Here is a 15,159-nt window from a genome sequence, read left to right as displayed (position 1 = left end):
TGGATGTGGAGAGGGTGTTTCCACTAATGGGAGAGTCATAGCCTCAGAATTAAAGAATGTTCTTTTAGGAAGGAGATGGAGGAATTTCTTTAGTCAGAGGGTGGTAAATCTGTGGAATTCTTTGCCACAGAAGGTTGCGGAGGCCGTCAATGGTTATTTTTAAGACGTAGATAGATTCTTGATTAATATGGGTGTCAGGGGTTATGGGGCGAAGGCAGGATAATGGGGTTAGAAGGGTGAGATAGATCAGCCATGATTGGATGGCGGAGTATACATAATGGGCATGATTCTTCTCCTAACACTTATGACAAAGGATGCAACCTTGCTGGCTCTCTACTCTGCCCCAAATCAGCATTGGGAGCTGGAGAAGTCAGACGCGAGGAACATGGTGGGTGAACCAGAGTAATGCCTCCAGTGCCTTTACGTAGGCTGCAGGAGGTGCCACCAGGAAACAATGATGGCTGGGGGAGGAGAGGAGAGGGAAGTCGGTTTGTGGGACTTTGAATAACGGCGCCAAAATAGCGGCGCCCGCATGTGTAATATATGCAAAAATAATTGCACTGTACAGTTGCATATGACAAATAAAGCTCCATTGACTACTGATGTAACATAGGTGATATTTCCCAAAAGTTATGTTATGCCTGGGTAGACAATGAACCACTGCATTCCAGTGTAGGATACAGAACATTTAAAATTAGAACTAAGTTGGGTAAAGATGCCCTACATACAGAACATGTTGGAATTGGCACAGTGGGATTGATGTGATGATTTTGAGAGCTGGCAGTGACTCAGTGGGTCAAATGGCCTTCTTTTATGCTGTAATGAATTATAAAAATTGACTAAGGAGAAAATTGAGCAAAGGTAGCCAAATTCCAGCTGCATTTATTAAAATGCAGTATACCAAGCTGGATCACTACATAATGAATCCACTGAAATGTTGCACGTGGAGCAAACATCGAGACTCATTCAAACAAAGAAAATTATAAAACACAGTTCATATTACGGGCTAGCCTGGTGTTTTGGCTGTTAAGGTTACGGAAATCCATCCTTGCAGAATTCACAAATCACTCTCCGAAATTCTTAGAGATGGACCAAAATGCGCTCAATTACAAAATTTATGTGAGAAAAATAAAGACAAAAATTAATTTATTTGAGCATGCGTTCATTGAAGCACACACAGATAGTGTTATAGCTTGTGTCATGAAAATCGTGATGTTGTCCATTTTCTAGGAATGCTATTCCTTCCCTGGAACATGGAGTGACCTTTTTAAAACAGCAAATGAAAGACAAAGAAAATATCAGCTACTCAGATTTTCTTATAAATATGTATTAGTACATGTAACTAACCTTTTGGATTCCAAGACATAGATAATATAGACTATCTGCTGCATAGCATTCCCCATTCGGCCTTCGAACTTCCTTTACAAACTTTGCCAATTCACAATCAAGTTCTGCTGCTGTACATGATAATAAGTCCTCTTTAAACTGTGTTGACTTTGCCAGCACTGAAAGGAAAGTGGGAAATCAGTTATATATTTGACTATTTCAATGCTCAGTGGCAATGTTCTGATTTAAAAATACTTCAATTATTCCACCTTCCCTGTCTCTATCTGCTCCTCCAATTTCTATGTCCTATTCTTGTTGCATCTTGTTCCATACCCTAATTTTAATTGGTTAATCACTGGTATCAACTTTCTACTCATTCAGATTGTTATTTATAGCCTATCCCATTGACTTTTGTTTTTAACAATCTATCCTAATAATTATTACCTTATGTAACTTGGCATCAAATTCTGCTTGAGAATACAAATGAAGATAACCAATCAACTAATGGAGATAGTTATCTATCCTGCTCAGTGACAACAAAGATTTAGAACTATACCATTATCAAAGTATTGATTAAAAAAAAAAAAATCAACTTACACGCAGAGTTATATCCATCTACTTTGACTGTATCTTCACGCTTTGCTTTCTTGGTTTCAATATAATGCTTCCATGCATTTATACCATAAATGCAACTTAATGTGAATCCAATTTCAGGAGTGGAGACACTACCATCTTGGGAATGATTATCAGAAAGTGCCTTTTGCTTTGTACCCTATGAAAGTAACATAAGTCAGTGATATTTTTTAGTAATATAGATAGAATGCATAATTTGTAGATTAGTTAGTAAATAACTATTTACTAACCCTTAGAATCCTGTAATTAGTTAGTAAATAACCATCACTTAGAATCCTGTAATTTATTTATTTATACAAAAGTACCAAGATATTTTCAATTCCAGACTTTAATGGAAGTTGGTTAAAGAAAATAAAACTTAATCACATGGTCACAGGATGTTAACTTAGTAAAATAATGAGGCAAAGTTGATGAGGAAAAAATCTGAATATTTTGACACCAAAGAATATGAAAAGTTTCATTAAGTTAGATTTAAGCTCATTTTATAATTAAAATTACATCCAATATTGAATGAAATACTAAGTGCAGAATGCAAAATTAAACTTTGTTTGAAGCACAAATCAACAAATATGCTGCCTCAGTTGCAGTCTCTTGCTCAGAGTAGGTGAATATAGGGCCAGAGGACATAGGTTTATGGTGAAGGGGGAAAGTTTTTAATAAGCATCATGTAACTTTTTCACAAGAAGGATGATGAGTGTATGGAACAAGCTGCCAGTGGAGGTAGTCGAGGCAGGGACTATCTCATCATTTAAGAAACAGTTAGACAGGTACATGGATAGGACAGGTTTGGAGGGATTAAGACCAAACGCAGGCAGGTGAGACTAGTGTAGCTGTATCACTCTATGACTAAGTTAAGAAACATAACCTCATACCTTTCTTCTAGATTGAGGTCTGGGTTGCTCTTCATATTCTTCCCCAAACACTGGAGGTAACAGATAATCACCCTCAGTATCCAACTCTTCTGCAGCTGTCGATACACAAATTTATCTTTGCTAATACATAATATATGAGCTCAAACTAGAAAACCCACAAACATCACAAACCCAATTATCATCTTCACCTCATGGCTGATAAATCATCTGGATATAGTTTTCAAGAATATTGCTTCATTGAGTGCTGTTTTTTTTTGCTACAGATGGTTATTTCCAACTCTAGAGCAAACATATTAATCTAAAAGCTCACTTCCCAATAAGTGAGTTTGGTATTCCGAAAAACGCAAGGAATCATGGGATTTGTCAAAGGTCACTGGCTATAAAGAAAAAGCAAACCAAGCGCTGGCTGCATAAACTGTATGTAAATTCTTATTTTTATTCGTGATTTATGTGTAAAAATATATTTAATCTGAGGAACGGGGATGCCAGATTGCGGGAGAGCGGGTGTAACAGCGAGAGAGAGAGTGTGCAGATGCCAGTGGGAAAGGGGAGAGCGCGCACAGACCTGCGCCTGATACGCAGCCTGGGTCGAGCCCGTATCCCTGGCTCCGGGTGCTGCTGAGCTGCCACTGGACCACCCCGTTCCCCCCCCATCCCCCGGGTGTCCCACCCCAGGGGGCGACCTTGGAGCGGTGGCCAACAGGCCTGCGCAGGGGGGGCGCCTGCTCCAGCCCGGCCCCTCTCCTACTCCCAATAAGATAGCCACATATTTGGATAGAAGTAACAGGATCTGTCCGAGTCAGCATGGATTTACGAACGGGAAATCATGCTTGACTAATCTTCTGGAATTTTTTGAAGATGTAACTAGGAAAATGGACAAGGGAGAGTCAGTGGATGTAGTGTACCTGGACTTTCAGAAAGCATTTGATAAGGTCCCACATAGGAGATTAGTGGGCAAAATTAGGGCACATGGTATTGGGGGTAGAGTGCTGACATGGATAGAGAAGTGGTTGGCAGACAGGAAACAAAGAGTAGGGATTAACGAGTCCCTTTCAGAATGGCAGGCAGTGACTAGTGGGGTACCACAAGGCTCGGTGCTGTGACCGCAGCTATTTACAATATACATCAATGATTTGGATGAAGGGATTCAAAGTAACATTAGCAAATTTGCAGATGACACAAAGCTGGGTGGCAGCGTGAACTGTGAGGAGGATGCTATGAGAATGCAGGGTGAATTGGACAGGTTGGGGGAGTGGGCAGATGCATGGCAGATTAAGTTTAATGCGGATAAATGAGTGGTTATCCACTTTGGTAGCAAAAACAGGAAGGCAGATTACTATCTAAATGGCGTCAAGTTGGGAAAAGGGGAAGCACAACGGGATCTGGGGGTCCTTGTACATCAGTCTATGAAAGTAAGCATGCAGAGTGTACACAGCAGGCAGTGAAGAAAGCGAATGGCATGTTTGCCTTTATAACAAGAGGAATCGAATATAGGAGCAAAGAGGTCCTTCTGCAGTTGTACAGAGCCCTAGTGAGACCACACCTGGAGTATTGTGTGCAGTTTTGGTCCCATAATTTGAGGAAGGACATTCTTGCTATTGAGAGAGTGCAGCGTAGGTTTACAAGGTTAATTCCCAGGATGGCGGGACTGTCATATGCTGAGAGAATGGAGCAGCTAGGCTTGTACACTCTGGAGTTTAGAAGGATGAGGGGGATCTCATTGAAACATATAAGATTGTTAAGGGTTTGGACACGCTAGAGGCAGGAAACATGTTTCCGATGTTGGGGGAGTCCAGAACCAGGGGCCACAGTTTAAGAATAAGGAGTAATGTGAGGTTATGGTAAAGTGAAGCCATTTAGAACGGAGACGAGGAAACACTTTTTCTCACAGAGAGTGGTGAGTCTGTGGAATTTTCTGCTTCAGAGGGTGGTGGAGGCAGGTTCTCTGGATGCTTTCAAGAGAGAGCTAGATAGGGCTCTTAAAATATCGGAGTCAGGGGATATGGGGAGAAGGCAGGAACGGGGTACTGATTGGGGATGATCAGCCATGATCACATTGAATGGCGGTGCTGGCTCGAAGGGCCAAATGGCCTACTCCTGCACCTATTGTCTATTGAACCCATTCCTTTACTCCGGGGATGCTGCCCGTCCAGCCGAGCCACCGCAGCATCCCGCGCGCACCCCCTATTCGGTGTACAATAGTGATCAAACTGTACCACAAGCACAGACCATATGATGTATTTATAGTGTGTGCTTTACATGGTTGAAGTATGAGGAAATATGTTGTTTTAGTTGCTTAATTTGCCATGATCCGATACAAAAGAACAATTCTCATTCATAGGCAGGTACAGAACAAGGGGGCTATAATGTAAGGAAGTCACTAAGGTCAACATATTGATTGCATTAGAGATTTATCAAAAGCATATTGACGTTACTTCCGTTCCCACCAACACTGACAGCATCATCCTATTCAATTTTTGTATTGTCAGCATTGGTGTTTTCCTTGATACATCACCTTTATTTGTTTTTTTCAAGCAACCATCTAGTCTTCTTTTAAAGTGTTTCTGGACTTTACTGGACAACATTTTGTGGCAGCGAAATCCACCCAATCACCATCTCATCAAGTTTACCATTACTTCCTTTGTAATCATCTGAAATTTGTGTCTCTACAATGTTATCTCTATTATATACCTTTCATTAACACTCAGGTAAACTCAACTTCTCAAACCGCTCTTCTTGATTGTAAATCCATCCTTGATAATACCTCAGAAATTCTATACTGTACTGTTTCCATTCATTTTATGTCCATGTCCAAATAACTGAGCTTCCAAATCATTCTGAGATTGCAAGTTAACTCATGCCTTGTACATATTTAACAACACTGCCTATTTTTTGCAATCTATGCCATCATCCACAAACCACAAGGTCCCTTAGACACACTACCTGCCCTGAGGAATCACTAGTACCGTAATCTGCTAATACACAGCATCTACAGTAACTGAAAGAATGTTATGGCAATGAGTAACGTTTGCCATTTCTGACATACAAGGTTATACAGTGGAAATCAACAATGGAGCTTTGAAACAGTGCTGATGAATATCACAATCTCTTTAGATCAGTCTGAAGATGAGTCTCAACCCGAAACGTCACGAATTCCTTCGCTCCAGTTTTTGCCTGTCCCGCTGAAGTTACTCCAGAATTTTATGTCTACATTTGATTTAAACCAGCATCTGCAGTTCTTTCCTACACAATCCCTTCAAATCTACATTAACGCTGTTTTTAATGCTGTAAAAAATGATACATATGAACCTTATTTGGCCCTTTGCCATGGTCTAATACCTTTCTTGACCCACGTATCTGTCAACTCGAGTAGTCTCCTCTATAAATTTATAATTTTACCACATATCCTCTGAATTTTTATTTCCAAAAGCATTACTTTTACATTTTTTCTGCACTGCCCAATGATCTGGGAGCGTTTCATGTCTGCCCTCTAGATTGGGTTATTGCAAAGGCTCTACAAGTAAAAACAACTAAAATAAATATGTCCGTGCAGATGAAAATAATATTCGGTTTATAATTACATCTCAAACCATGTACATATAACATTAAAATGAGGTTACTCTGGAAAGACACTTCAAATATACAGTGCATTCAGAAAGTATTCAGACCCCTTCACTTTTTCCACATTTTGTTACGTTACAGCCTTATTCTAAAATGGATTTAATTCTTTTTTTTAAAATCATCAATCTACACACAATACCCCATAATAAAAAAAAGCAAAAACAGGTCTAGAAATCTTTGCAAAAAGAATTTAAAAAATAACTGAAGTATCACATTTACATAAGTATTCAGACCTGCTCAGTACTTTGTTGAAGGTACACAAAATTGCTGGAGGAACTCAGCGGGTGCAGCAGCATCTATGGAGCGAAGGAAATAGGCGACGTTTCGGGCCGAAACCCTTCTTCAGACAATCAGTACTTTGTTGAGGCAGTTTTGGCAGCAATTACAGCCTCAAGTCTTTTTGGGTATAATGCTACATGCTTGGCAAACCTGTATTTGGGTAATTTCTTCCATTCTTCTCGCAGATCCGCTCAAGCTCTTGTCAGGTTGGATGGGGAGCGTCAATGCACAGCTATTTTCAGGTCCCTCCAGAGATGTTCGATCGGTTTCAAGTCCGGGCTCTGGCTGTGCCATCCAAGGACATTCAGACTTGTGCGTTGCCACTCCTGCGTTGTCTTGGCTATGTGCTTAGGGTCGTTGTCCTGTTGGAAGGTGAACCTCCGCCCCAGTCTGAGGTCCAAAACGCTCTGGAGCAGGTTTTCATCAAGGATCTCTCTGCACTTTGCTCCATTCATCTTTCCCTCGATCCTGACTAGGCTCCCAGTTCCTGCCGCTGAAAAACATCCCCACAGCATGATGCTGCCACCACCATGCTTCACCGTAGGTATGGTATTGGCCAGGTGATGAGCGATGCCTGGTTTCCTCCAGACGTGACCCTTGGCATTCAGGCCAAAGAGTTCAATCTTGGTTTCATCAGACCTGAGCACCAGAGAAAACAACCCTTTTGGCAAACTCCAAGCGGGCTGTCATGTGCCTTTTACTGAGGAGTGTGCCTTTCCAAATCATGTCCAATCAATGTAATTTACCACTGCTGAACTTCAATCAAGTTGTAGAAACATCTCAAGGATAATCAATGGATACTATATGAACCTAAGCTCAATTTTGAGTGTCATAGCAAAGGGTCTGAATACTTATGTAAATGTGATATTTCAGTTATTTATTTTTAATTACTTTGCAAAAATTTCTAGTTTTCGCTTCTTCATTCTGGGGTATTGTGTGTAGATTGATGATAAAAAAAAAAGAATTTAATCCATTTTAAAATAAGGCTGCCGAGTAACAAAATGTGGAAAAAGTGATGGGGCCTGAATACTTTCTGAATGCACTGCACAAGTAAATTTAAAAATAAAGGTCAGTCTAATTTTACTTAAGGAACATACCTCTGGGAAAATCGATCTCTAGGTCCAGTCCAAGTTCATATTGATTACCAGGCATATTGGGATGTTCTTCCAGGTCATCTTTAATGGTCCCAAAAACATCCAAGAAACTTTCACCATTGTCATCATTGTCCATATCTAAGAATAGATTTTCACCATAGCACATCATAGAGGTCGCAGTTATTTTTAAAGATTAAATTGTATTCATATATACTTTTGAATCACTTCTTTGGTGATAGGCAGCCATATAAATGATCCATAAATGTAATTATTTAATATTCAATTGCCAAAGGACAACTAAATTCATTCAACGTTACTCCACAATAATAATGGTCAAAATAGTGAAAATATATTATACTAATTTGTGCAACAATCACACTCCCCTAGTTTATAAAGTTTCTCTCTCCTTCCTTCAGTTGCCCACTCTGCTCAATTTCCAGCTGATTTTTACTGGTTCGGTACACTCATATTCACATTTGCTAATGAAACAACACATTTTGCCCAGTGGAGGGGACAGTTATGTTGTAAACTGTGACAGTGATGGCAATTCTCATGCAGGAACATCCCTTTCAAGGATCAAGATCACCAGCAACATTGTTCACCCCAATTAAGCTTGTATACTAGAGACATAGGAGCATAGAAACAGAGACATTTATGGACCTGTCCCACTTAGAGGTGATTCCTCAGTAAGTGTTTTCTTTTAAGTTTCTGGAAACCCGAAAATAAAACGTAATTTTTTGCTACTTTGAATGTTGTTTCAAATAGATGAACATCTCTACTATGGGAAAAATATGTTTGGCGCAATCTTTTAGAGAATTTAATTTATTTTTTCCTCTTCTTTTTCCAAGTTGCCCAATGCATTCAGTCATATCCGTCATATTTTTATGATGAACAACACTACAAAATATAACTGATTTAAGAATATAAAATCAATTTTTTGTCGCAGTCTTTCAAATTACAGAGTATCTTCCTCAAATAAACCACCAAAAAAAAACTTTTTCAGTCTAACGCATTGATTTTAAACCTTCGTAACAGTTTACTGCCGAAATAAAGTGGTGATTTTCAGCAAGAATGGCAACCATCACATAACTTTTCACCAACTTCCTCTAACTTAACTTCAGATGAAGAGGCATACTGTTCATTTATCAATTACAATTGATAATTATGGTAATTATTGTATTTTTTTTACACATTATGAGCATAAAATACTCATGTGACGGATATGACTCAGCATGGTGGAGATGATCAAGTTTGGGAGCATCACGTGATGGAGATGACTAAAGCTATCTTTAGGGCTAGGGTTAATTACCACCGATCTCCAGCTCCAGCTCCATCTCCAGCCCCGTTGCAGCCGTGGCATCTTCCCGTGACCTGATGTCCCTCCCCACGCCCAGCCTTCTTCAGCCTTTCTTCCCCGGTGGGGGGGGGGGGGGAAACAAGGGCTGAAAGGGGCTGGGCGTGAAGAGGGGCATCGGGTCACGGGAAGATGCGAAGGCTGCAACGGCTTTGTGTCCGGCTGGAGCTGGATAGAGCTCGGGGGTTAAGTTGCGGAGATTGCCGTGACGGGAATGGTGGCCCAAGCCTTTATCCAGGATGGCCGCGCCCGAAGGCCATGCCTGGCCATATCATTTCCCGAATGGCACATGGCACAATTTGTTCTCCAGACAAATCAAAAAAGAACGATTTTTTAAAGAAACTTCTAAGAGTTGAGCACCGTTCGGAGATGACGCCGAATAAAGCAGCAGAAAACTGAGTTTTCACACGCTTCGCGTCCCGCGAATCAGGAGAAATTCACTAGGTAGGGGACTTTTGAATTCCGCGGTCTTTTGAGGTCGGAATAGCCACGCGGGACAGCTCAACAAAGGTGCGTGACGGTAAATGACTCCAATGATCGGAACAAGAATTTTCTTTTTTTTAAAGTTAAGATTTATAATTTTATCAAGAATAGAGGATGTTTTTTTAAGAGTGATAAATATTTTAATTATTAATACCTACCGTTTAAAAGTATTTTCATTTCAGATAGATCCCCAATTAAATAAATATGTAGACGAAATTTCACCAGTTACCATCGGGAACATGCACTTTTGGGGGGGGGGGGGGGTTTAAAATTGGGGAAAAAAAAATAAAATTTACACTTTATTCATTTAGGCTTTAATCTTTATTTATGAGGATTATGTTTATTAATAATATAGAAAAAGAAGAAATGGGATAGAATTACAGATTTTCCTTATATACAGCATCAAAGTAGCGGGACACCAAAGTAGACACTTACTGAAGAATCACCCTTAGGTGATTTTTCAGGCGATTGTCAAGCTGAAAAACCGGCAACTGGAACGGTGACTGTCAGAGTGGAACACACACACACCGCTTCCTTCACCAGGAAGGCAGTGACAATTCCTGGGGCTGTGTGACATATGCTACAAATACCAGGACTTACTTAAATGAGTCATAGTCATAGAGTCAAAGCGATACAGTGTGGAAACAGGGCCTTCGGGCCAACTTTCCCGCACTAGCCAACATGTCCCAGCTACACTAGTCCTACCTGCCTGCGTTTGCTCCATATCCCTCCAAACTTGTCCTACCCATGTACCTGTCTGTTTCCTGATTTATTCCTCTCATGATTTTACACACCTCTATAAGATCACCCCTCATTCTCCTGCGCTCCACGGAATAGAGACCCAGCCAATTCAACCTCTCCCTATAGCTCACACCCTCTAGTCCTGGCAACATCCTCGTAAATCTTTTCTGAACCTATTCAAGCTTGACAATATCTTTACTATAGCATGGTGCCCAGAAATGAACACAATACCAACGTCTTATACAACTGCAACATGACCTCCCGACTGGGGTGGAAGATTGCAACCTTCACGTGGCCCGCCCTGTTTCAAGAAATGCAATCAACCCGGCGTGCACAATCAAATAAGATCAAATAGAACAAGTTGTCCTACAACTTTAGGCTGTGCACGCCATACGCAAGAAGAAGACCTCCCGACTTCTATACTCAATACTCTGACTGATGAAGGCCAATGTGCCAAAAGCCTTTTTGACCACCTTATCCACCTGCAACTCGATCTTCAAGGAATCATGCACCTGCACTCCTAGATCCCTCTGCTCTACAACACTCCCCGGAGGCCTACCATTCACGCTGAAGGTCCTGCCCTTGCTAGACATCCCAAAATGTCACACCTCACATTTCTCTATTAAATTCCATCAATCATTCCTCAGCCCACCTGGCCAATCGATCAAGATCCTGCTGCAATTTTTCACAACCATCTTCACTATCTGCAAAACTACCCACTTTTGTATCATCAGCAAACTTGCTATTCTTGCCCTTTATGTTCTCATCCAAATCATTAATGTAGATGACAAACAGTAAAGGTCCCAGCACCAAATCCTGAGGCACTCCACTAGTCACAGGACTCCAGTTCGAGAAGCAACCTTTCCATATCACCTTCTGCTTCCTTCCAGGAAGCCAATTTGCTATCCATTCAGCTATCTCTCCTTGGATACCATGCGATCTAACTTACCAGAGAAGCCCACCATGCGGAATCTTGTCTAATGCCTTACTGAAATCCATGTATTCAACATCTACAGCTCTGCCCTCATAAACCATTTTGGTCACATCTTCAAAAGATTCAATCAGATTTGTGAGACATGACCTCCCACGTACAAAACAATGCTGACTATCCCTAATCAGCCCTTGCCCACCCAAATGCCTGTATAACCTACAGTATCCCTCAGAATACTCTCTAGTAACTTTTCAACTACAGATGTTCCGCTCACCGGCCTATAGTTCCCAGCATTTTCCCTGCAGCCCTTCTTGAATAGAGGCACAACATATGCCACCCTCCAGTCTTCAGGCACCTCTCCTGTATTTAAGGACGACTCATAAATTTCAACCAGGCTTCCCACAATGTCCTCGGATATATCTGATCAGACCCTAGAGATTTGTCTACCTTCATACACGACAGTACCTTCAGTCCTTCTTCGACGGTAACACTGACTGCTCTCAAGCCACTTCCATTGAATGCCCCAAGTTCCTCCGTCCTACTGTCTTTCTCCTCAGCAAATAGAGAAATACTCATTGAGGACCTTGCCCATCTCCTGTGGCTCCACACAAATGTGATTGCTTTGATTCCTGAGAGGTTCCACTCTCTCTCTAGTTACCTTTTCCCCCCCATATGTATTTATAAAATATTTTGGGATTGTCCTTAATGCTACCCGCAGAGCTATCTCCTGGCCCATTTTTTTCTTTCTGATTTCCTTTCTCAGTTTACGACGTACATAACCTGAGCTTTTGTCAGCACACTTTTAAAAACATCCCACTTGGCTGATGTTCCTTTCCCCTCAAATAACCTGCTCCAGTCAACTTGAGCAAGACCTTCTCTCATACCCTCAAAGTTGGCCTTACCCCAGTTGAGCATTTTAACACATGGGCCCTCTCTGTCCCTATCTATAAATATCTGAAACCTAATCAAATGGTGGTCACTGGTCCCAAAAGGCTCCTCCACAAACACTTCATTAACTTGCCTGTCCCAATTTCCCAATATCCAGTGTTGCCTTCTCACGTGTGGGGGCCTCTACATACTGCTTGAGATTAGTCATCAAACTAATTTATACAATGTTGAAAAATGGAAAAATAAAAGAAACCAATCAATGCACATTAATGTTTAATTTATTTAAGCAGCTAATAGATATTTCCTGAGATGGCTTTCATTGCATCTCGTTTTATTTTAAACACTCTGGAATAAATTTTAAATTCTTTGCATTATTTACCTTCAATTTAATTCACAACACTACAGGAATGTTTACAGGTAATCTTTAACAACATTTAAAAAGTATTTGGACAAGCATTTGAATTCTCTACATAAGCAAGAGTCTGAAACAAGTGCCGATATGTGGGATTATTATAGATTGTCATGGACATGGTGAGCATGTTTCTGTCCTGAATTACTCCGAAATTCTACAAGTCAATATCTTTTGCAATTTGGTTCTTTTAGAAGGAGGCAAATATTCAAACCCGAAATGTGTAATTGATTGGAAATTGTGTTTGATATGTCCAATTGGCAGTAGAGTGACCACCTACAAGCCAACATCTCTGATTCAATTGTACTTCTTTATACCAATTCTCTGAAGATCTCTTTTCTGTTTCAATTTAGTCATATGAAAATTGAGCTTTTCCTTCATATTTTAATTCCATTTTAAGAGTCCCAATGACTCTTTTTTGAACCTTTCTATTAAACGTATCCTTTCTCAAGCTAGTTAACCGCACACTGAAATAGCTCCTACATGAGTGGCATATCTTCTGAAGGAATGCCAATGTTAAATGTCACTTGATAAAATAGGCCATTTGGACCAACTAATAGACCAAATAAAATCCAGTACTGGATATGCTTCTTTAAAAAAAATTGATAACAAATATTGCAGTATCATGTTCAGTTTTGGTCACCCTGCTATAGAAAGGATGTTGTTAAGCTGGTAAGAGTGCAGAGAAGATTTAGAAGGAAGTATGGTTTAGTTCAGATACAGCAGGGAACATGTCCTTTGGCCCACCGTGTCCGTGATGGCCATCGATCACCCATTCACACGAGTTCTACGTCATCCCAGATTCTCACTCACTAGGAGCAATTTGCAGAGGCCAATTCATGTACTAACCCGCATGTCTTTGGGATGTTGGAGGAAACCCACACGGTCACAGGAAGAACGTGCACACTCCACATGGACAGCACCCGAGGACAGGATTGAGCCTGTGTCTGCTGCTGTGAGGCAGCAGCTCTACCAGCTGCTCCACTGTGCGGCCCTTAGCCAGGAGTTGAGGGCCTGAGCTAAATGGAGAGGTTTGGCAGGCTAAGATTTTATTCCTTAGAGCGCAGGAGGATGAGGGGTGACCAATTAGAGGTGTATAAAATAACAAGGGGAATAGATAGGGTGAATGCACAGTCTTTCACCCAGAGGAGGGGAATCAAGAATTAGGGGCCATAGATTTAAGGTAAGAGGGGAAAGATTTAATAGGAACCTGAGAGGCAACTTTTTCCAATTTAATACTGAAAGTACAAAGAAGAATCTATAATTTAAAAAAAAAGTATTTATGGCAGCATAGTGGCGCAGCAGCGGTAGTGTTGATGCCTTACAGCATCAGGGACCCGTGTACGATCCTGGCTATGGGTGCTATCTTTACAGAGTTTGTACATTCCCCCTGCGACGGCATGGGTTTCCCTGGGTGCTCCAAAGACGTGCAAGTCTGTAGGTTAATTGGCTTCTGTAAATTGTCTGCAGTGTGTAGGATAGAATTAGTGTGAATGGGCGCTCGATGGTTGGCGTGGATTCGGTGGGCTAAAGAGCCTGTTTCTACACTGTAACACTAATTTGCAATTAAACTAGACCAAGTAGCCCCCACGGGAGGCGTGGTCCCCCAACTCAACCTGTTCCTGAACGTAAGATTCCAGTACTCCCCTGCCTCCCTCAGCAGTGAACTTAAAAAAAAATCCAATTGCACTTCCAATCGCCTGCCGCAGCAGTTCCAATTCGCCTTCCCCCTCGTTGAAGCATTTGCTGTGATTTATCCCATTGAGGTGAAAAGTTCAGAGTGTTTTTAAAGATTTAATAATCAATAACGTGAAATATAGCATCAAATCTTAAGCATGGAGGGCAAAAACGTGTCAGAATATGTAAAAATATAAACGTTAATAAGGAAATATTATATAATAGAATTGCTCGGATAGTAACTTTCGGGTTTTGAACCTATGTTAAGTTGTAAGAAAAGCTTAAGGTTTTCAGAAACACATGTATCGTAAAGAAATAAAGTACAAAGAAACACACACAGGGAACGGATGAATCAAAACATAGAAACGCTAATCTGAACCTGCATAGCTTAGTTTATTGCTTTGAGGCAATTATAACGCTGGAGGAAATTGTGTTTGATATGATTTTGTGTCGAAGAATGGATAGCTGAATAGGGCGTCTTCTTAGGCCAGAGGTCATCTGCCCTTTCTCTATGGCACATTCTTGAGCTCTGAATGTGACATATAGGTGAAGAGTTATGGCTGTTATGCTGAGTTTGAGACAGAATTCAAGGCTGAGGGATAATAGACTCTGTGGTTAGCTTTGGCTATGTTAAATTATAATGAGGTTGAGATAAGGGATCGAGCAGCTGTATTTTTGAGGTAATGGTCTGAAGTTGTAAATTTTCCCTGTGTTCTGTAATATTTGTAAAATACTTTGCAGAGAGATTGGAAATCCATCTCTCAGAGATAGCAGGAGAAGCGGAGGCTGTAATGTAGAATGAAGTTGTATCCTGGCACCAAACGCTTATTAATTAAGTTGACAGTTTTACG

The 15,159-nt window shown here is 40.8% G+C and overlaps 1 protein-coding gene across 3 annotated transcripts in view; it reads right to left on the bottom strand.

Annotated features, from left to right (window-relative positions):
• Positions 1-15,159, bottom strand: part of zmym2 (zinc finger MYM-type containing 2) — a 138,235-nt gene that overhangs the window by 15,815 nt on the left and 107,261 nt on the right. For all 3 annotated transcript variants that reach the window (XM_033022726.1, XM_033022727.1, XM_033022728.1), the window contains exons 18-21: positions 7,829-7,963; positions 2,832-2,926; positions 1,924-2,098; positions 1,348-1,505 (exon numbers count right to left, since the gene is read on the bottom strand). In XM_033022726.1, the coding sequence (XP_032878617.1) occupies positions 1,348-1,505; positions 1,924-2,098; positions 2,832-2,926; positions 7,829-7,963 (563 nt within the window). The remainder of the gene's footprint in view (positions 1-1,347; positions 1,506-1,923; positions 2,099-2,831; positions 2,927-7,828; positions 7,964-15,159) is intronic.

The sequence above is a fragment of the Amblyraja radiata genome, chromosome 6 (assembly GCF_010909765.2).
Source record: "Amblyraja radiata isolate CabotCenter1 chromosome 6, sAmbRad1.1.pri, whole genome shotgun sequence".
NCBI lineage: Eukaryota > Metazoa > Chordata > Chondrichthyes > Rajiformes > Rajidae > Amblyraja > Amblyraja radiata.
The sequence above is the reverse complement of the archived record's forward strand: the minus strand, read 5'-3'. Positions and strand labels throughout refer to the sequence as shown.